This window comes from Medicago sativa, chromosome 3 (genome assembly GCF_051527215.1).
Source record: "Medicago sativa cultivar Bolivia chromosome 3, Bolivia_mono, whole genome shotgun sequence".
Classification (NCBI taxonomy): Eukaryota; Viridiplantae; Streptophyta; class Magnoliopsida; order Fabales; family Fabaceae; genus Medicago; species Medicago sativa.
In genome coordinates, this window is record NC_140751.1 from 15,209,077 (window position 1) to 15,232,253 (window position 23,177).

Genomic DNA, 23,177 nt, shown 5'->3' on the forward strand with positions numbered 1-23,177 from the left:
ATTGTTTGCAAGGAGGTGATAGGTGACATGACCATAAATCCATACATGGGACTAATCTATACAAAACTTTGTTTTGCCTTTACACGGGACCCCAAAATTGAATACCAAATTTTTTTATAAAAAAATCGCACCCCAAAATTGTCAAATAAAGTATGTAAATTGTTTTTCTGACGTAGAAAACTTCATAATAACACAAGTAATTTACTAAATATCCCCCAACGGTTGTTAACAACCATTCTACAAACTGGCAGCAGTTAACTGCCGTTGGTGCCAACAGTAGTTAACTGCCGCTACGTGTTTGGTTCCATCTCCAGTAGCTCAACTTCCATTTCAAATTCTTTTATACTTCCATTTTTCATCGTTAACATGATAAACAAGTTTTCTCATCCAATTGCAAATTCATGAATATAAAATGTACGAAATAATATTTAACAGGATAAAATTAAAGCACAAGAAATAATATAAAACGTACGTACGTACATGTCATAAAAATACGAAAATGTACGGAACATGTCATAATAATACATCACCATCATCATAGTCAAAAAGTACATAAAAAAAAAAGTCTAATGATAATCAGCCATGCTACCTACGATGCCTCTGCCCCCTGCGCTGCCTGGCAATCTGATATGTAACTCCGAGGATCTGAGCAAACATACGAACGAAACACATCCAATATGTTAAGATCTTGACAGCAATATTTGATGACACAGCTGCGAAAACAAATTGACAACAAAGAGATCAATACTATGACAGCTAAAGAAAATAAAAACCATAAAATTGAAAAAAATTAATTGTTGCATTATCACTCATTAGTCTAATTACCAACACAGTTACATGGCTTTCAGAAACAAACTGACGCCATTGATGTCAATGATAAATTCATACTAAAGTCAAAAGGTGAACCATTAGATCAAATGTTACTGATTTCTTGACAGCGCAATTCAACTTAATTTGATTCTCAAAAGCACATCACACATTGGAAATATTTTTGTATTGAATTCAAGAAAATGAATAGATACACAAAATAAAATAAAATAAAAAGGGAAAATGAAACGAGGATTCATTCATCAGTTCACAAAGTTAACACTTGTTTCTCCAAAATCGTGGTTGGGCCAACTTATAAACACTTGTCTAGACCATCTCCTATTTGATGTGGGACTCTTTAACATACTCTGACATTAACATGAGATTGGCAGACCTTATATCAGCAAGTATTTCGAATGAAAGTAAATCATGGAGTCTATCAAAGTATTTAGAATCAAAGTAAATCATGACGACTATCAAAGTATTTAGAATCAAAGTAAATCATGGAGTCTATCTTCAATTTGAAATCAGGTAGCACAACTAGTTGAAGTGTCTTTCCTATTCGGAGTTTCTTTCCAATACCTCTTTCTGATTATCATAGGACTTAATTTTCTTGATACAAAGATAACAACAGTACATCTATATATGATAAACTTTGCTTTGCAGAACTGCATTTCAATAACAAAACACTATTTAATATATGAAATATCATAATCACATGGGTCAATCACCATTTAAAAATGGCATGGAAATCCAACATTAGCATTCAAAAACCTTTCCAACATTTCTTTATAAGGTACAAAGCATATTAATATCAGCTAGGACTAGGACAACAAAAGTTATGTAAAATGGTCTCAAAACTATAACATGGACATCTATGGAAACTAGAGAGAATACCTGTGAATCTAACTTTTCATTCATCTGAAATCTATTAGAATTCTGTTACACCGCTGAATTTATCATAGCTAGTCGTAACCTGCTATTGCAGGTTCCTCTCTTAAAGGTGGCTAGCAATTGCTAGTGAATCTTACAGCTATGTACATCTGGCATAACATAATTCTATTACATTGTTAGTTAAGTGTAAAATACTTTCATCTAATGGACTATTGATTCACTATAATAGTTACTAGCTTGGCTGAACCAGTTAAGCACTCCTAAATCCATTTTTCCAATGCGCACTTCTTTAGTCTGATATGAATAAACAATTTTAACATATTCGAACAAATTATTAAAAAAAAAAACAAATAGAAGTTTTGCTCTCTTGCAACTGAGCCATTGTAGTTCTATATCCTTTCACCACTTATTAGTAAGTTTAACCCTTCAGTATTAAATCAGCTTGATATCGACAATGTCCAAAATATAATATATATATATATATATATATATATATATATATATATATATATATATATATATATATATATATATATATATATATATATATATATATATATATATATATATATATATAGGACATATCAAGTGAGAGGACATCTTATAATGAGAGATGAGAGAGTTAAATCACAACCATAGGATGTAAATAGACGGCTCAGATTAAATTTTCCTTATAATGCACTACTGTTGCCTCTCCATCTCCATGTCTTCTTCTCAGATATTCATTCATTGCTCAAAGTTCACATCCAAATCATCGTATTTGTTCATTAATAGATTGTTTCCTCTCAATTATTTCACAGATTTTCAATCAAATATATAATAAGCTCATGGTTGATTTCGTTGTGCCCATTTGGAAATCGGTGGACCAACTTTGATTTCTTTTTTATTGTTCATAGAACTCAGATTCAAGAATTAGGGATTTGAAAAATTAATATTAGGGATTTGCGGTTCTACTACTATTTTGTCCTCCAAAACGAGTTCTACTACTATAATATTAATCTCCTTCTTTCTCATTTGAGTGAACTAAATTTTAATCAAAAGAAAAATTAATGAACAACCCATAAACTCCAAAACGAGGCATCATCAAAGAGAGACAAAGAACATAAATCGCCTAATTTTTCAAATCACTCACTCAATCCTTAGATCTGATCATTTGAAACAGGAACGATTTGAGGTTTTGGGAGTAGAAGAAGGATTAGATTGTTGAAGGATGATGAGTTACTGGGTTTGAAGTTTGAGGAATTGGAGAAGTTTGAGAGAAGAGCGAAGACGCGTAAGAAGAGAAGGGTTGTGATTTAACCCTCTCATCTCTCATTATAAGATGTCCTCTCACTTGATATGCCCTCTATATATAGATAGGGTTTTGCTAGAAGACACCTTTTATGAAGGTGTCTTTTAGCAAGTTATTCTATGAGCATTTGTTAAAAGACACCAACTAATTTTTATGAAGGTGTCTTTTAGCAAAGTTATAACTAAAAAGTGGAAATCACATCTTGAGGTGTGGGTTGCTAAAAGACACCTCTAAAGGGTGTCTTCTAGCAAAACCCAGATATATATATATATTGTCCAAAATAATTAAAGAATAAACAAAAAAGATTGCTTGGTGGGCTAATTTAGCTTCTTAAAAAAAAAAAAAAAATACATACAGCTAACAATTATCGGTACAAAAATCTTTCCCTTCATAATATCTATGCTCAGAGGATTCGAATATTTGCATGAACCTAATAACGCAAAAGCACATGAAAATAAAACTCAACTTTAATACAAATGTTAAGGGCACCAATACAGTTTAACCTAGAAAGCTTTGTTCGATTAGAAAATGAGAATGGGACACCTAAGTTCTAAACTCACAAAACGTTGAATACAAAGATACAAGAGAAATTTTTTAATAAGTAGAAAAATATCTCTTGGCATGAGTTTTCCTTTTATCATGCCTCCCAGGTTTGAGGACTCTCTTGATTCCAATTTCTCGGACAAGTTTTTGTATCGCATAATCCTCTACCTTTTGTATCCTACACCATGCCTTTAGTGCAAAACCCAACATATTTAAGCTTTTATTCTTGTGTGAACTTGGTTATGGTTTCAACTTATAAAGTAACACGATCAAGAGTATGAATTTGTATTAACTTCCCCACAAATTCAGATTACAAGCCATATATGCACTCAAAGAAGTAGGTCATTTTCATTTTATCAGACAATAATAACATCAAGAAAATAGGAAGTCAATCCTTATTTCACCATCTTTAAAAGTTTAGAGGCACTATGTTGCACACTAACGAAAAACCAAAGCAGATACCAGTTAAAGGAAATAAGAAGCAAAAAATTAGTGAGACTATTTCAAAACCTATCAACTTAACATTTTATCGAACATGTATAACAAAGAAAAATCAAATGAGTCAGACAGTGTAATCAACATTCGATCAAACATGTAAATGGGAGCCGAGGGAAACAATAACAAAAAAAAAGAAGGCAAAAACCAAACCAGAAAAATTGTGTTTAACAAGTTGAATGCACATTTACCTTAATCAAGGCAAGATGTCAACCTTTGCGGATGGTGCATTTTGAAGCAAAAAGTCCAATATTCCATCAGGTATTGATCGTTTGAAACTATTTACTTTAAGTGACTTCAAGTTATGCAAAGAATTGAACTCAACCTTCGATAAATCATGAACTAACGAGAGAACCTAATCAATGCCAGAAGACTCTAAATCAGAAAGTATGGAAGAAAATATGTTGTAATAAAAACTGAAAACTGAAAGTCAAACGGCTAAATTTTCTCTCAGACAGATTACATAAATTACCTGTAGAGTCCATGAAGAAACTGTCAATGATTCGATATTAGCAAGCTCAACCAACAAGTTGAGTAGAAGCAAAGGATTATCTGTGGAATTTAACCGCATTTCTACACTCTTTGACCACATTCCGTGACCAACAGTTACACAAAGTTCTACGTTTTTGAGACAAGAGAGATTGTTATTGCTTGCACATAGTTTCTGAAAAGGAACATGGCCCCAGTAAGCAAAGGTGCAAATACTTGGAGTGGATAACTGAAATTTGATCTCATGCCGATAATAATTAGTTCGTATTGTTAAATCGGCAAGTGTGGCACTCGATATGTAGAGGTTTTGTTCATCCTGAACTAAACAACTGGAAATGATCAAACTTTTCAATTTGGTTAATGTCGAAAAGGGATCGACTTGACCATCATCGCCAACACAAAAGATAAAGCCTTGTAGTGACAAGTTGGTTATTTCTGGTAAATTCAGAGAATTTGGAAATAAATTGCGATAAGGATGTAAGGTAACACGAAGTTTAAGAGACGTTAATGTGTGACATGTAAAGAAGGAAGGGGGAAATTGTGGAATACGACATTCGACATCAACTTGTAATTCCTTGACTTTATGTGAAAAAGCATATTTCAAAATTTTCTGGAGTATGCGAGGATTTATGGTACCCCCATAGTAAAAATCAAGGGTGTGCAGTGCGGTTGAGTCATTGCGAAGAGACAAGATTTTAGTGACAAATTTGGTGAAACCCTTGAGATTCTTAAAGTGTCTAGAAGTTAATTTAAGGATGGGAAGAGATTTCCAGATATTCCTCCATGTTTTGGAGAGAATACAAGTTTGGACTGCCTCTTTTGGGTCCAAAAAGGAGAGAATGTTAAGTTGAATACACTCAGGTAAGTCACTGAGCCTGTCTTCATTCTTCTCTTGGTTATGGTTATGCCTTCCTCTCTTCATTGTTATGATTATCTAAGAGAGAATAGAAAAGTGATTATGCAACAAAGTGATAAAATGTCTAATTGTTAGAATTTTCATAAAATATAATAGAATGACATCTAACTATTATTTACTAACTTCATCCCTTTTTAATAAGAACCATAGTTTGAGTAATAAATTTGTCTCAAAAACGGGTGAAAATTACTAAATTACTTTTGATTATAGATATGTTGACCCAACCCGAACCGCTCATGGATTTGGTAGGTTTGGTAAAAAATAGTGGATACCTGATAAGCTAGCTTATATCAAATGACTTATAACCTAGCTAGCCTGTAACTGATAGGTAAAAGGTAGGTTTGGTAAAAAATAGTGGATACCTGATAAGCTAGCTTATATCAAATGACTTATAACCTAGCTAGCTAGCTTGTAACTGATAGCGGATAAGCTATCTAATAGAATTTTTATTGTTTCGTAAAATTAGTAATAGAATTTTTATTGTTTCGTAAAATTAGTGGTTGAAGTAGGTTATAAATATGAAATGACATAAAAAAAAATGCTAATTTAATTAATATTTATATTTTCAATAAAGATTGCAGGTGTAAAATTGAGATAAAAAGTGATAAGTTATAAGCTACTAATAAACTTATCACAAACAGCTATAAGCTTATAAAAATAATCTATAAACTCATGAGAAAACAAGTATCTTTTAGTCAAATGAACTTACAAGACATAATCTATAAGCTCAAAAAAAAGTTTTAACAAACAAACACTTACAAAATGGGTTGGATAGCTCAACAGGGAGAACCAAAGATAATGTCTTAGAGCATTGGATTCAAACTTTACAAGGAGATTGGGTAACAGATTAGAGCAAAACGGGTACAACTCAACTCATGAAAGCAATTTGTGCAAAATGGAAGTGAAAAGAGGGAGTAATATGCTTACATTGATTGATTGATTAGACGGAGACGGGAATGAGGCAAAGTTGAACACAAACAAAAGTGAGAGAAGGAGTTTTTGGATTCGGCGGAGATGGATGTAGGGTTACATACCACGGAGATGGGTCCCCATCGTCAAACAACACTTGCCTTTGATACAGGTCCTGAAAAGTTAGGTCTTGTTGGCTTTAAATGCCGGGTAGTGCCTTTGACTTTGGGGTAAAGATCGATCTATGATGGGGACCACCATCATAGATCCTCTAGATGATAGAGTATGCAATTTGGAGAGAGATAAACACATAAAATAGATAGTGGATCCTATTATTAAATGGGTCCCACCATTATTAATTACTTTTTAGTTTTTTGAAATTTTTTTTGTGTCTATATCTCTTCAAATAGATGAAATAGAGAGAATAATAAATGGAGATGATTTTAACTCTGGCTTTGGTGTCTTTAACCAATAATTCTCTTTCGTCAATATATATATATATATATATATATATATATATATATATATATATATATATATATATATATATATATATATATTGGTACATCTTTCGTCAAAATATTTTATTTTAAACATTTATGAATTAAAAAAAAGTTGTAACAAAGTTCTTAACTTTTTTATCTTTTTACAATCAAGTCGTTTCGTTAGACATCCGTAAATCAACGATTAGTCAACAATGATATACATAAATTAGATCACTAAACTAATTTGCTATTTGTAGACGAATCCCTGAACAATTAAATCATGAGAAAGTTCACACACAGACACACATACATATAAACTATATATAAAGAAAATAGTTCTTTTGGGTTGGTTTTTCTTCTTTGTAAATTACCCTCAATTTTCAATACAAATAACACATATAACAAATAGATAAATATAAATTCAAATATTCAAATAAAAGTGTAAAAACACGATACAAGTATATGTCTATTTTTTTCTCTGTCTCTTAAAAGTAGAGCTGTCAAAACGGGCCGGGCCTGCCGGGCAGGCCCGCAAAAGCCCGAAAAAATGTAGGTCTTGGAGATAAAAATTTGAGCCCATTTAAAACCGGGCCTTTTTTGCCCGAGCCCGTTGAGGCCCGAGCCCGTTGCGGGCTAGCCCGACCGGGCCGAGGGTAGCCCGTTTATTTTATAATTATTTTTTAACATTAAATTTCGTACAGCCCAACCCACCAGTATTAGGTCTAGGGAAAAAAATAAATTAATGTTTGCCTTAGTCCAACCCAAAATCCCAAATACATAACATATTCACAAAGGAAAGGAAACCAGTTCACACTTCACACTCTACGTGTTCTCTGCGACATTCACAAGGAAAACCATGACTGAACCCAAGATCCTCCAACGAAGACTCTCTGGTTTATAACCAAGCTTCTAAATAATGTGATTTCCTTACCCTTGTAGTTATAGTTAAAAACAATAGTTTACACTATTACTACTAGCTATACCAATCCATCATGTAATATCCAATTGAAAGCTACTTTTTTAGGTCACTGATCATTTCATTATGGGTTGAAAGTGGAAACTTGTATACATTTGTATTAACTATCGTGTAGGAGATGATAATTTCATTAGCTGATCAATGACCTTTCAATTTGAATAAGGTAGAAATCTTGTATGCCCTACCATTTTATTAGTAACTACTGTTTGTAACTAGCTATACCAATCCATCATGTAGTATCCAAATAATATGCCCTACTGTTTGTAACTTTATGTTGCTCTTTTGGTTGTATTATTGTGAATTTGAATGTAATTTGTTGGCAATGTCTACTTTAATATGTAATATTTGGCACATGACAAATTAACATTGGTAATTTGTGAAGTTTAGCATTGATTGGTATTTTTTTAGTGTAATTTTTTAATTAAAAACTTTAAGTAACCGGGCAGGCCCGAAAGCCCGTAGCCCGCAAAGGGCCGGGCTTGGACAAATATTTTTGATCCCGTTTATCTTCCGAGTCTTTTTGGCCCGGCCCGCCAAAGCCCGAGCCCGTCATGGGCCGGCTCGACACGGGCCGGGTAGCCCGTTTTGACAGCTCTACTTAAACGTATAACAAACTAGATAAGTATTTATGCTATATATCAAGAGAATAGAGGATTTTGAGAAGATTTTGGACTGATTTTTTGGTTATTCAAATTATATGCTTAAATAAATTTCTCTATAATAATGTTATACGTTGGTGTTATTAAAAATGATAAGAATTTTTGGTGTCATTTAAAAATATTAATATGGTTTGTTAAGTTTATTACATTTGAAAATTACAAATATATGTACTTATAATTTTAATTTATATCAAATATCTATTTTTAAGTTAATTTTTGTATTTTTTTAATGAAATTGTGCAGAAATGTGTATAATATTGTAAAAAAAAATCAAAAAAAATAATTTTTTTTAACAAACACAAATTAAATATGAAATTTTAACCATAAAAATATATAAATTCATATTAAATTATATTTTGTTAAAAAATTCTATTTCTTTTGGAAGATATTATTATAATATTACGAACTTTTCTGCAAAATTTTATTTAAAATTATGAATTCTACATACGAGTTTGTTTCAAAAGAGGGACAAAAAATAAAGATAAATTTTTTTTTAGAAATTAAAAATTAAATTTTTTTAAAGAGATTAAAATGAAATGTTGACATATTTATTGGATTAAAAACATAATTACTTTTCAAAAAAAAAATAGAATGGTAAATTGATCATACGAAATGAGTTAAATATATTTTTGGTCCTTATAAATATACCAACTTCTAAGATTTTCAACCTACACTTTTGGTCCCTATTTTTAAGTAAATTTTTATATTTATTAATGAAATTGTGCAGAAATGTATAAAATATTGTAAAAATTACTCAAAAAATTAGAATATTTTAACAAAACATAAATTAAATATAAGTGTTTACCACAAAAAATATAAAATTCATATTTAATTCATATTTTAGTAAAAAAAATTTTTTTTTGGAGGGATCCTTATAATATTATGAATTTTTATGTAAAATTTTATTCAATATGAATTCTGCATATGAGTTCATTTTAAAGCGAAGATGAAATTTTTAGATGAATTAAAAGAAAAAATTGACATATTTAACAGATGTGAAAATTACCCTGAAACTACGCTTTCTTGTCTTTACGGTCATCTTCTTCTCTCCGGCGACGACTGAGGCAACGCCACTCACTGTCACTGACTCTCCATCTCCAGCTCATCTTCTTCTCTCTGTCTCCATCTCTGCATCCATCATTCCTCCACAGCTACAAAGCCTAACAGTACTGTAAGTTATTTTTTCAACATTTTCCTTCGATTTCCCTTTTTCCATTCAATTTTTGAATCACTGCTTTATTATTGATGTTGTTTCATAATGAATTTAGTTTTTGATTTGGTTTCACCTTCAATTTCTCTGTAACCCTAATCACAGGTCAGAATCATATCTGAGACAATGAAACGAAGTAAACAAAAATATACCGATGATGGAAAACAAGATCGCCTCAGTGACTTGCCTGATTCTGTTGTACTTCACATTCTCTCCTTTTTCAACACGAAAGAGGCAGTACAAACTTGTATACTCTCCAAGAGATGGAAGAATCTATGGAAGTTTCTTACTACCCTTACATTCAGTACTAGACACTTCCAGACTGTCCGGCCTTTCACCAAATTTGTGTCTCATGTTTTGTCTCATCGCGATGACTCAACCGCACTGCAGGCCCTCGATTTTCACCGTGCAGGTAATGTGGAGCCTTACCTACTAAAAAAGATTGTAAAATATGCTGTTTCACACAGCGTCCAACGGTTACGAATCAACGTCACTGCTTCTATTCTACGCTTTCCTTCATGCTTCTTTTCATGTAATACTCTCACTTCTCTTAACCTCTCCCATGTCTCTGGAACATTATTTCCAAAGTATCTAGATTTGCCGGCATTAACCATCTTGTCTCTTCAAAGATTTGACTTTTGTAGTAATGATGATGGTCGTGTCGAGCCCTTTTCGGCATTTAAAATGTTAAATAGTTTGATCATTGATAATTGTATGGTTCCTAATGCACAAAATCTTTGCATATCAAGTCCCAAGCTTGTTAATTTAACTATACTTACGGGTTTTTTTACCTATTTCGAAATTGAGCTATCTGTTCCAAGTCTTCATACCTTTTCTTTTACTGGTCAAACTATGCTGAAGATCTATGGGAGCAAGTGCAACCTCTCTTCTATCAAGCATGTAAATATTCATTTAAGACATGTGCGCGATTCAGCGGAGACTTCATTGGTTCTACTTAGCTGGCTGGTTGAGTTTGCTAGTATCGAATCATTGACCGTCTCTTTAGATGCTCTCCAGGTACTTTATAGGCATGTTTGGTTTTGGCAAGAAACTTCCATTTCATTTTTCACTTTAAATTACAACAATATTGTCTTAATATGCCTGCTTTTTATGTTGTGTTTATAAATTTTATCAATACGACTTGCATTAAACTGATCCTAATACTTCCTGATGGCTTAGGTTCTTTCCTCAGTTCCTGAATTATCGAAGGTTGAGCTTCCTTCCTTGTATAACTTGAAGTTACTGAAAGTAGGAAGGTTCCCACGCTCATCCATACCTGGTCGAATAGTAGACTTTTTGCTTCAAAACTCACCCTCAGCAATGGTTAACGTGATAACTTACTCTGGTCATAACTTCCTCTGGTGATAACTTACATTTTAAGGTGAGGTGGTCATTCAACTTGTTAATGTGAGATCTTTTGGTTCAACAATTTTATGTTTTCATAGTTCTCTGTTTCTGTTTCTGTTTCCCATGATGTCTCTAGTCATAACTTACTTTTTCAGTGCATAAATTACAAAACACTTATGTAGATAAACAAACTTACCTTTGCAGCAAGTGATAAAGCTAAAGCGGTGGTAAAAATAAAAAATTATAGGTCTTAATAGTATTGGGAGTGAAAAGAAGATAATTTGTGTAATCTTCTTATAAGTAATTTAAAGCTCTAGACTAAATTACTAGACACAAATGATAAGTTAGTTGTGATTGCTACGAGTATTGGCTGTGTAGGAGGTATAATGTAGTGGAATGATTTTATAGATGCTAAGTGATAGATAATTAGGTACTAGGTTTGATGTATGAACAATAGAACCAATAGTCAAATTTGCTTTGGAGATTCAGATGGCACATCAAGGAAGATAAAGGTAACTGAAAATGGCATTTGGCTGCTGTAGTTGGACAACATTAGATAACATGTCCAACAAACATGTCCGAATGCTAGTAACTTATAATTTATACCTAACAACAAATTATATATTTGGTCGTTTTCCTAGATGTTACGTTTAAATCTATCACACTAAAAATAAGACGATACCTTTTCAACCAAAGTTTTTACAAAAGAATTCCAAGTCAAATCTCTCCACATGTGATTCAAATCCCTTACCAATCAAGTCATTGTTGGTAGTTGTATCCCCACTTAAGTATCAAACAAATCAGTACCAGCCCATATTAAATCAAATCAAACCCCATTCACATCATTTTTGGATGTTAGATGCAATGTTCATCACTATAGTCAATAGACTAGATTGCCTTACCGACCACAGGGTGTGGCATTCTTTATATTGGACAATGTTTAGTGATGGTATTTTGAGAACATGCTATCTCCTAGCATGAGTTAATGCTCTCATTAGCGTACAGGTGGTACACTGGTACTTCTAGGTACTTGTGTGATAGTCGGTGCCTCGTATGAGGTCGATAAGCAGATAATCCAAGTATGAGATTTTACCAAATGTATAATCACATGGAAATGCGAAAAGTAGTGAATACTTTATAATGTCTTTGAATGAAGAATTTTTTCTTACCAAATGTAATTTTTATAAAGTTTTCATTGGAATAAATCGTTTCAATGATACAACCTTTCAAGATTTTATAAAATAGTTAACTAATTTTTAAAAGTTTAGATTCAAAATGTTTCTGTACATGTGGGAATTTATTCCAATTGAATTCTTGAAAGGTTGTATCATTGGAATAAATTGTTAATAGCGTTCTTAAATCTAACGTGGCATACTAAAACTCACCATGAAATAGTTAAGAATCTTTATTAATGTTCATCATTGGATGCTCTAAAATTCATGAGGTCAGGCCTTTTCATACTCCCATGCATGTGTCATATGGATACATGATATTCTTTTCTGTTGTTATCAATCAATTCCCTTCCTCTAAAATAATCCTTCTTTTCATCATTTTACTCCCTACACTTGATTTGATTAGTTGCCTTTTCATTTCCATGAATATATAAGGCTATAAAAGTTGCTAATTTAGCTTGCAAAAAAGATGGTCATGCTGCATGAGCAAATTTTATCTTAAATCAGGATGATTACAAATTGGTTGATGAAAGGCAAATTATTTTACAATAACCAACTTTATGATTGAACAAAACATCTAAGTCATCATGATCACAAATTAAAAAGTTGTGAATTATTTAAGACTCAATTAATTAGGACCCCATTTAGGATCTCTAGGACTAAAAAAAGAAGCCGAAACTTTAGACTTAAGCAACTTAAGTGCTTTCTTAGACTTAATACATCTTGGAGTTTTGTACTGATTAATTGAAGCCCCCTTTAGTAATAAACAAATCCATCAATGCCTCAAAAGTTCCTGGCTCCAACGGTCCAACAGATTTATCAGTATACATAATCCAATTCCTCTTCAACTGCAATGCAACATTCTTGTAGCACATTTGGGTCAAGTGGGTCCCCTTTTGTATATTGTGAACATGTTGCTAACATGAATCAATGAATTGGCATACATTGGCTTTATTTTCTCCCTTTGTCTCTTCATTCATTGTTCTCTTGTGATATTCCTCATGTTTGTGCTGGTGGCATAGTAGTTATCTTGTTTTGGAATTGTGAGATGTTTGAAATCAATATCTATTGACTTTGCATTGCGTAATTCTTGCATAAAATATGAATCTTATGCTCAATAAATTTTTTGTCCCTGATATGATTTTGACTTCTTGTAATCAAGGTTTGTATGACAAAGCAGAAGAGCTAAGGAGAAAATGACGAAAACATGGATGAAGTGAATGATAAGGAAACCTTGATGCTTATTATTGAGTTGTGTTTACTTGTGGGATTTATCTTTTTATCTATTTCATGTAATATTAATTGGGAGAAAGTATTAACACAACCTATATATTATAATCAAGCAAGCTTAGTATTTTGTAAGAAATTTTACAGTATTTTAAATTCATTATTATTTCTATTTCCTATACATTATGTCTAGTACAACTACAAGTTAATGCATGATTGAGGTATGTTTGATGAGTTCTATATCCTTTCTTCATTACTGAAAAGTCCACCACCACCAACACAAAATAGAGAGACTAATAAGATGCACCTGAGCTAGATGATTAAAACAGAGCTAAATTAACAGTAGCTCAAAACATCACCCACTGAAGACACCAACTCACATCAAAAAAGAACTCATATAATAAAGGGAAGGAAAAAAAAAAGACATCTTGCTTACAAAAACTGCAAAACCACACGCCCAACATAAATTCTCAGATGAGGAAATGACCAGATACACACCTGAAGTGCCTATCTGAATTGCCAACATACTAACACAACTCAAAAACAAAAGCCAATCCTCGACCGAACCAATAGTGTCTTGGATTCGAGTACCATTGTGCGATATTATAATTTGTATTTATTTATTTCAAATTCAACCAGTTCAAATCATTCCTTTTCACAAGTTTAACAATATTATCAAGGCACACCTTGCTACGGAATAACTTCTCATTCCTTGTCTTCCAAATACTCCAAATACACGTGAACAACACCGCATTAACTCTTTCAGACTTTCCTTCCACCACCCACCAGTCCTTCAAAATTATCTAAATGCAACAAGATATCTTTTTGAAATACCGAGGAAACTCCTAGCTACGAAAACCGGACACTCAAAAAGGACGAGAAACAGATTCTTCAACTCCACAATCTCCTGCACACTGAAGGGATCCTTGACCCATGACTCCTCTCCTAAATAAGTTATCTTTGGTAGCTATTTTATTCTGAAATAATCTCCAAGCTAAGCACGCAACTTTTAACGGGATTGATTTATGCCAAGCCTTCGACCATGATGGATTGGGAATACTTATCAATCCCTCCATCAACATTTTATACGCCTCTTTTACCGAATACATATTTTGTGTGTCTTGAACGCTTATATCTATATTGCATATATCGTTCCACTAGACCGAATTGCCTCTCCAAACCTCTCTAAACACCCCATCTCTCTCACCATATATATTTGATAGAACTCTATACCAATGCCCAAAACCCTCATTTCTTAATTTCAACTTTCATTTGCCTAGAGGGCATTAAAGCCCCAAATTTTTCATTCCCAATCCCCCCTCTTCTATTGGCTTACACATCTTATCCCATTTAACCGAGTTTACTTTTCTCTTCTCCTCACTCCCTCCTCAAATAAATTATTTAAAAATTTATTCAATTTTAGAGATGATACCTGATGGAGCCTTGAAAAAAGAGAGAAAATAGACTAGGAAAACTGACAATCCTGATTTAATAATAACCATGCGGTCACCGATGGACAACTGATTATGCTTCCAATTTGATAATCTTAACCGAACCGCATCTACCACTGGTTACTAGGTAGACAAACGTCTCGGGTTTGCACCGATTGGTAGCCTAAGATACTTAAAAAGTGAAGATCCTATTTTTTTCTTTATAATTTGAATATTTCCCCATGCCTTTCCTCCAATGATTAACATATAATCTGCGTATTGTAGGCGATAATATCCTTCACCACCCCCTAAAATTTGAAACTTGCGAACAAACTCAACTCCACATATCTCCTCATCAACATATGAAATCCTTCGGCAACTATGAGAAACAAAAATGGCGACAAAGGATCACCTTGTCTCAATCGAAGACCCATTTCAAATTCCTTAGTGGGGCTTCCATCCGCCAATACGAAAATTGACGTTGTCTTCATGCATTTTGAGATCCATTTCCTTCATTTTTCATGAAACCCCATTTCAACATGACAATGTCAAGGAAATTCCAATCAACTGAGTTATACGCCTTTTCGAAGTCTACTTTAAACATTAACACTTTTTTTTTCTTCCTTTTTTCCTCATCCGTAATTTCATTAGCTATAAGGATCCCATCCAAAATTTGTCTACCGAAAATGAAAGCCGATTGTGTCTCTGATATGACTGTACCGATTACCTTTTTAAATCTATTAGCCAACACTTTTGCTAAAACCTTGTAGATACACACAATCAAGGATATAGGCCCATTCACTGGATTTTCCTTCTTTGGGATTAAGAAAATGAAAGAACAATTCACCCCTTTAACTATCCGATCATTTGCATGAAATTTGGTCATAACTCTCATGAAATCAGTTTTGACATCTTCCAAAAATTCTTTCACAAAGCCAAAATTCACACCGTCCGGGTTTGGAATTTAAGAACTATCGCACTGCCAAATTACCTTGCGAACTTTTGCTTCTGAAAATTTCCGCACTAACTCCTCCTTGTCTTCACTATTAATTCTTTTTAAGTTCATGTTAGTCGGGATAAGTCTGTTACCCCTAGCCGAGAAGTGTCGCTGAAAATGATCAACGATGGTTTTCTTTATGTCGTCCGCTTCATTCAACCTTCTGCCATTCCACTTCAAAATAAGAATTTCATTTTCTCTTATTCTCTTATTTATACACCCATGAAAGTACTTAATATTTACATCCTCATCCTTAAGCCATCTAGCTCTCAATTTTTACCACTGGATACTGCAGTTTAGATTCGTAAGCTTAAATTATTGAGAAGATCACTCTCTTTATCAAAACCTCCGCATCTGAAAGCCCCAGTGGTACGCCTTTTATTTCCAGTCTATTCAAATCTTCCTTATCTTCTTTAACTTTGCCTCCTATATTTTGAGTGTGGTTTTGTCGTGTGTCATTAAAGAATTACTAAAAATTAATGTTTTTAACAAATTTCCAAATAAAAAAGAGAATAATTATAATACATTTTTTACACTTCAATGTTTTCACGTTGAATTTATATAAATGAGTCACCAACGAGTGACATTGTGATGTACAATTCATATACGAGTCACCAAACCAAACCACATAGTTTTTATCTTGTTGTTCAGATGATTTTTATCCTCAAAACTAAATAAAACCACATCGTGAACACTCCTAAATAACAAGATTTGGGTTCGAATCCAGATTTAGGCAAGAAACAAGGTTAAAACTCTTAGGGAGAGTTTTTCTCTTCTTTAGCTCCCTTAAGACTCGAAAGATTTGACTTCGCAGTTATCTAGATGATACCCAATTTACAACAAAAAAGAACAGAGGGAGTTGATCACAATGATATTTAGTTTAGGGTCTAATAAAATGTTTCACTATCTCATTTAATTAAAAAGCGCTAACAAAGTGTGGAAGACATTTAGTTATAGAACTTATTATTATTTTTTTTAAGGAAGTTATAGAACTTATTTATTATCCATGAAATTTGAAGTTTGTGGTCCCGAAAAATGTTGCCCGGTGGTTAAAGGGTTGAGACGTTGAAGGAGTTTAAGAAAGTGGTTTGAGTTGAATATTTAAATTTGCCAATAATATTTTTAGCAAATTGCACATCTACTCTAAGATTTTATTAAAAGACGGGTAAAGATCCTCTCCATTTGTAATTTGTTCCATTTGTTGCAGAGGATCTTAACCCTTAAAAGACGTCCACATCCCTTTAGTTTGGAAATAAACATCCACCTCCTCCATTGAATTAACACTATTAATCGTGATCAACGTTTATAGGCCAATTTATTTTTTTCTCAAAAATGCTTGAACTATGAAACGTCCACACTGCCACTAAAAAGCAACCTGCCCTTGACCTTTCATGTAATAGAAAATAAGTAGATTATGTCAGTTTATTATTTTATCTCTAATGATTATATTTAAGTTTACCTTTATGGCTCATATGAAAGAAATCAAACATTTCAACAATTATTTTTTCTTCTTCTCTAAAACCCTAAAATTCTCATTCACTATTGTTATTTCTTTTTTGTATCGCAGGATTCTATTCAAAATAATTAGAATTCCTATACAATGCAAGACTTGAATTTGAGCAGTTCGTTCTAGAATTCTATTTTTCCGTCTCATTCACTACTTGTCTCTTGCTTTTTTCTTTAACACAACCAGCAATTAGCATTTATTATTTCTCCTTGAGTGTATAAATAATTGGACGATAAATAATTTAAATTCGGCACAAATCAAACTCAACATATGCACTTTTTATGTAAAAACTACAACCATGTCTTACTATTTGTATAGAGGGTCTAAATCACCTTCAAATCATCAACAGGCAATGTAGAAAAAATCAGCTAGAGGAGGTGTGACTGTTTTTTGATAAAACCTAAGGGAGAGGTGAGTACAACTATTAGTAAAAAGGGACATCCACAAATATTCATTACACTACTTCCTTCAAAAAAATATTCATTAACTTCAAGATCAACTTTCAACTTTTGCAAATTTAACAAAAGATAATAACAAAAAGTTCATGTTGATTTTTTTGTTATCATCAACTTGAAGGAAATTTCGTTTATGAATCTTTTGAAGGATAACTATCGCAATTTTCACATTGAGAAGAACGGATGCAAAATGCCAATTTTTCAACATAGCCTAGACCAACCAATGATTTTATTTTCTAGTAGAACCAACCAATGTGATGAGTGAATTATTTGTAATTTTAATGTATGAGGTGTTGTTTTAAATTTTTATAGTCTTTATATACATTAAATTACAAATATAAACTTAAATGTGTCTTAACGAGTTATTTTGATCTTTAAATGTGAATCTAGTAGTTAATTTGGCCCTCAAATATATTTTTGCTTGGTAAAATTGATCAATAACAATGCTTCAAGGGATATTTTTGAAGATGTGTTAGTCACTTTGTTAAATTCAAATATTATAGTGACAATATTTTAGACATTTAGAGACGAAAATAATTATGTACTATATTTTAAGAACTCTACATGTAATAATAATTGAAAGAGATATATAGTGCTCCATTATTCAAATTTTCTCCATCCGTCCCTCCTAAGAGTGGAAGTTTCCTCACAGTTTCACTGAAACCTTTATCTGACATTTGCTGGCAATCTAAAAGCCGGATGCATCGTAGGTTACTCGCACGGTAAAATATGAATTTATAAGCAATATAAGAAATTGACAAAAACATAAGAGGGACACCTAAAGGAGAAATTGACAAAAAAATAAGAGGGACACCTAAACGATTTGAAAGAGAAACATCATGGCTAATTGATGGCTAAGAAAAAAGTTGTCATGTTTTCGATAATAATCAATGTTCCTCTATTTTTATTTTTCTTTTCAAAAAGTTTAACGACTAAAAATAGGGATGTACGTGGGTCGGTTTAGGTTGAATTTGGCCAAATCCAATATCCGAATCATATATGGTACTCCGGGTTTAGGTGAGGTAAAATAACCACTCGTTATACTATTGGCCGGTTTGGGCAAACCCACTAATTTTCGGTTGGTTGAGTGGTGGGTCACTCAAATTATTTTTATGTTTTTTTTTAATATTAAATGACTAAATGATGAATTCTCACATTTTTTCATAAAAAATACTCAACTTTTTTATTTTAAAAAAATAATTGTATAATCTAGTTTCACTATATTTTTACGTAAAAAATAATAAATCGGATAATAAATTTTATCATAAAATTGCAACAAACTAAAGTTGCATGACATAAAACTGCGTTAGCATTAAAACAACCAAAAAGTGCAACATCTGAATTTTTTATTTTTCAATATAGAGAATGTTTTTTTGTCAATTTTGAAAATTAGACTTGATTTATGACCAAAATCTTTTGTCAATTTTTGTCAATCTTTCTTCAAATTTTATTTTTTTGCTAAACGACACTCATTTTAAAATAGAATGAGTAAATTTTTTTTTTTTGACAAGGAGTTTGAGGTCCTAGAGAGATGACGGAGAAATAGTGACAAATCAATTTATTGTTCACCATCACCTTCCTTTTGTTTGGTTATATTGAAGATACGGAGGGTTGTTGATCAAATGTTGATTTATTATTCTAGAATATTGCGGTCTCTTATATGTAAAATCCTTGTATCTGAGAAATATCAATCAATTCTAAGATGTCTTGAATTCTGGGTGAAACAATGAGAATATAGAATTGTAAGTACATTTGTTATTATAAGTAATGTTTACTTCAATAACATTCTTCGTATGGACGAAGTTAAACTCAATTTTTTGTTTTTATTATTTATTGTTTGCATTTACATGGGTTTTTATTTTATTTTATTTTATAGTTTTTACAACTTATTTCTCAAACTAATAATGCTACAATCTTAAATTGTAAATTTATTTTCAAATATTTGAATTTTGGGCTTGGGCTAAACAAATAATGTTGTTGGAAGGAATGTTACCAACTCTTTGTCGCCTGCCTTTTGTCCCTTACGAATATTGTCATTCAAGCATCACTCACATTCTTCAGGATCAAAAATGCGTTCATGCGCAAAGACTAATATTACAAGGGTATGTTATGTTATTTAATACAACAGTATGTTACGAATATTGTCATTCAAGCATCACTCACATTCTGTTATGTTATGTTATTTAAATCAAAGAAAAGTGAATATGAAAAGAGGTTTTGGTAAGTAGGCACTAGTTTGTCGCAGCCGATAATTATAATTGTTATACTTTTTTTTGCATTATTAATTAAATTAAGGCTTAAATGCAATTTTGATCCCCCCTTGACTTAAATTAAATTAAACTTACCGAACCTCGATGAATGCATGTTTTGTTTATTAAATAAAAAGTAAAATTAATATTGAATTAACATTAAATTAAAATTAAATAAATATTAGATAAATAATATACAATTGATTTTCTCTCATGTTCGTGAACTAAACATGACTTTGAAGTAACGTATTTCAATCATAAAATCTATGCAATAACCACTAATATATCTTGAACATAATACACATATGTCCCATTCTTCATTTATTATACACTCCCTCCATTTCAAATTATATGTCATTCTAACAAAAGTTGTTTGTTCCAAATTATATGTCACTTTACAATATCAATACATCATTAATGCTTATTATTATATTATGCCCCTTACTAGTTATTACTTTATTTCTTTTGAATTCTTTTAATTTATGTTTTCCATACTACTAATGAAAGATATTTTTGTAAAACAACTCACATTTACTCTTTTCTATACAACATTGACTACATTTTTTAATCTATGTAAAATTGCTAAAGTGACATATAATTTGAAACGGTGGGAGTATGAGTTTTAGAGTCATGTATTTCAATCACAAACAATAATACCAACTATATGCATGAACCACCGTTATATCATTCAAAGAATACATATTTTTCTCATTCTTTATGTATTAAATAAGTTTATTTGATTCATGCATGTCATGTGAGAATACATATCATATATGTTAGAAATATAAAGAAATTCTCAATTTGAAAATTTATTACATTTATGTATTATGTTTCTATTTTTTGTCAAACAACTGAGTTAATTTTCTATAAATAAACACATAAGATTTAACAATGTTTGATTATATTATGCAAACATTATAAATTACGTTATTTACTACTATGATATTAGCCAGGGAGTATTAACAAAGTTAATTATTCATTTATTTTCATCTATTCTTTTAAATTTAGTTTTTTCTTCTTTTCCACAAATTTGCAAAAGAAAAGAAATTTTTATAAATACATATGCACAAAAGAATTGTTACCCTATAATGATTTGACATATATTAATAAAAACAATTAATGCACATATAAATATTTATACCATACATATGTATTATTAAATATAAGTTGGTTCCATTTATGAATGTTGCCATAGGAGGTCGCACATCCAGACCGTGTGCTCAAAGCTACTATTGGCTACCCTTATGAATATTTTACTTCAAAAAAAACTTGCATAATATATATGTAAATAATGGGAGAGACTATATGAAAATATGTAAATATGATAAAAAATATTATGATACAAAAAAGTTGAGAAAAGTAAATTTCGATAAAAAAAACAAATACAAACAAGGATTGGCTAACATTGGTTTTTATTTATTGGAAAAAAAACTTACAATATATATATATATATATATATATATATATATATATATATATATATATATATATATATATTAGTGATTTAAAAATGATGCTCCAAGATTGAGAAAAAAATCAAACAAAGACTCAACTTTATTATTATTATTATTATTATTATTATTATTATTATTATTATTATTATTATTATTATATATTGTAAGATAATATTTTCTTTGTTTATTTCATTGCATGAACGCACGCAAGCACGCGCGCGCGCTCGTGTGTGTGTATATATGTATATATATATATAACATGAGTCTTGAATGTCAAGTCGTTATTACCTTGACTATCAAGATGTTATGAAAGATAGGAGATAAATACTAAATGCTCACTCTGTTGTTATAATAATATGATACATGTTGCATTATGATTAAGTAAATTTTGACAATACTAATATAAGCGATAAAAAGTATTACATTATATTGGCATCAATGTCATTCATTCTTAACCGGTCGAAAAAACATGTGAAGTTTGTCGTCGTCACATGTGATGTTTTTTTCGTTTATTTCATGATTTTGATTTTGTGCGTTTGGTTAATTTCGTTTGTAGAATTTAAAAGTGTCCAATTTTGTTTATAGAATTATATGTTATAGCTTTTAGAGAAAAATGTTCCAAATTTATAGGAACATGAGTCATTAATATTCAACTTAAAAGAATCAAAGTTTTCTATTGGGGGTTCAAAGATGCCATGGATGATTTGAATGACATAGATTTTGTGAAGAATGAGCTTGGAAAGATGATTGTTGACAATAGTTACAGAAGTTCTCCTGAAAATATGGAGTTGTCCAACCTCTTAGCCTCACAACTTCCCAAGGATTGCTTAATTTGATGATTGACTGTTTATGGTATAAAACTTTTTAGAAAAGAATTGGTTAGTTAAAAAATTAGTCAAAGTTACTCACAATATCGAAATGTAGACCTTACGGAATATGAGTGTATGGTTCAGGTGGCTACATTTATTATGTTACTTATATTAGTCAAGTACATTACTCTCCTTTTACTTTTGTATCTTGTCTCTCTTCTGGTTATAGTCTCGCTTATGGGTATTTATCAAAATTTACTTTATTTTTTCTCAGCTTGTTTATGTATCACAGAATTTGTTTGTTCATATTTATCACTGATGTAACATAATACAAGTTTTCTCAACTTAATTGTATCTTTATGTATCACCAACAATACTTTTCTCAACATTAATCACAATACAACTTATCTTAACTTGTATGTTCACAATGTTAGTCAATCTTTGTTTGTATTTGTTTGTTTATCAAAATTTACATTTTCTCAACTTGTTTATGTATCACAAAATTTGTTTGCTATATTTATCCTTGATGTATCATAACAAAAAGTTTTCTCAATATGTATCGCAAACCTTACTTTTCTCAACATGCATCACAATACAACTTTTCTAAACTTGTATGTATCACAATGTTAGTCAATGCTTGTTTCCATTTGTTTGTTTATCAAAATTTATTTTTCTCAACTTGTTTATGTATTACAATATTTGTTTGTCATATTTATCTTTAATGTATCATAATACAAGTTTTCTCAAATTATTTGTATCTGTATGTATCACAAACCTTACTTTTCTCAATATGCATCAGAATACAACTTTTTTTAAATTTGTATGCATCATAATGTTAGTCAATCCTTGTTTGTAT

General features: G+C 31.3%; 2 protein-coding genes across 6 annotated transcripts; one reads left to right on the plus strand and one right to left on the minus strand.

The window, feature by feature from the left end:
- Positions 1 to 457: 457 nt before the first annotated feature.
- Positions 458 to 6,761, minus strand: LOC146936025 (putative F-box/FBD/LRR-repeat protein At1g78760). 4 transcript variants are annotated; one of them, XR_015030425.1, is made up of 5 exons: positions 6,363 to 6,512; positions 4,503 to 5,453; positions 4,222 to 4,385; positions 1,705 to 1,850; positions 458 to 713 (listed from the first exon to the last, which is right to left on the minus strand). XR_015030425.1 is itself a non-coding variant. In XM_085751049.1 (5 exons), the coding sequence occupies exons 3-4, from the start codon at positions 5,439 to 5,441 to the stop codon at positions 4,227 to 4,229; spliced, it is 1,098 nt and encodes a 365-aa protein (XP_085607175.1). In that variant the 5' UTR covers positions 5,442 to 5,453; positions 6,195 to 6,257; positions 6,363 to 6,483; the 3' UTR covers positions 458 to 713; positions 4,222 to 4,226. The 4 variants fall into 4 exon arrangements, 3 of the variants coding, with proteins under 3 accessions (XP_085607175.1, XP_085607173.1, XP_085607174.1); XM_085751049.1 differs by lacking the exon at positions 1,705 to 1,850 and adding an exon at positions 6,195 to 6,257 and having other exon boundaries at positions 6,363 to 6,483; XM_085751047.1 differs by lacking the exon at positions 1,705 to 1,850 and having other exon boundaries at positions 6,363 to 6,761.
- A 2,695-nt stretch (positions 6,762 to 9,456) lies between these two features.
- Positions 9,457 to 13,559, plus strand: LOC146936026 (F-box protein At4g22280-like). Of its 2 annotated transcripts, none has more exons than XM_085751050.1 (4): positions 9,457 to 9,635; positions 9,780 to 10,691; positions 10,854 to 11,055; positions 13,356 to 13,559. In XM_085751050.1, exons 2-3 carry the CDS (start codon positions 9,801 to 9,803, stop codon positions 11,037 to 11,039), a joined length of 1,077 nt encoding a protein of 358 aa, XP_085607176.1. In that variant the 5' UTR covers positions 9,457 to 9,635; positions 9,780 to 9,800; the 3' UTR covers positions 11,040 to 11,055; positions 13,356 to 13,559. The 2 variants fall into 2 exon arrangements, with proteins under 2 accessions (XP_085607176.1, XP_085607177.1); XM_085751051.1 differs by lacking the exon at positions 9,457 to 9,635 and having other exon boundaries at positions 10,084 to 10,206; positions 10,536 to 10,691.
- Positions 13,560 to 23,177: the final 9,618 nt, after the last annotated feature.

Excerpts from the sequence above, each read along its gene's own strand:
- LOC146936025 (XM_085751047.1), bottom strand. The coding sequence starts at position 5,441 with ATGAAGAGAGGAAGGCATAACCATAACCAAGAGAAGAATGAAGACAGG. Across the intron at positions 4,386-4,502 it reads TTTCTTCATGGACTCTACAG|GTTCTCTCGTTAGTTCATGA; the intron begins GTAATTTATGTA and ends GGCATTGATTAG.
- LOC146936026 (XM_085751050.1), top strand. The coding sequence starts at position 9,801 with ATGAAACGAAGTAAACAAAAATATACCGATGATGGAAAACAAGATCGC. Across the intron at positions 10,692-10,853 it reads TCTCTTTAGATGCTCTCCAG|GTTCTTTCCTCAGTTCCTGA; the intron begins GTACTTTATAGG and ends CTGATGGCTTAG.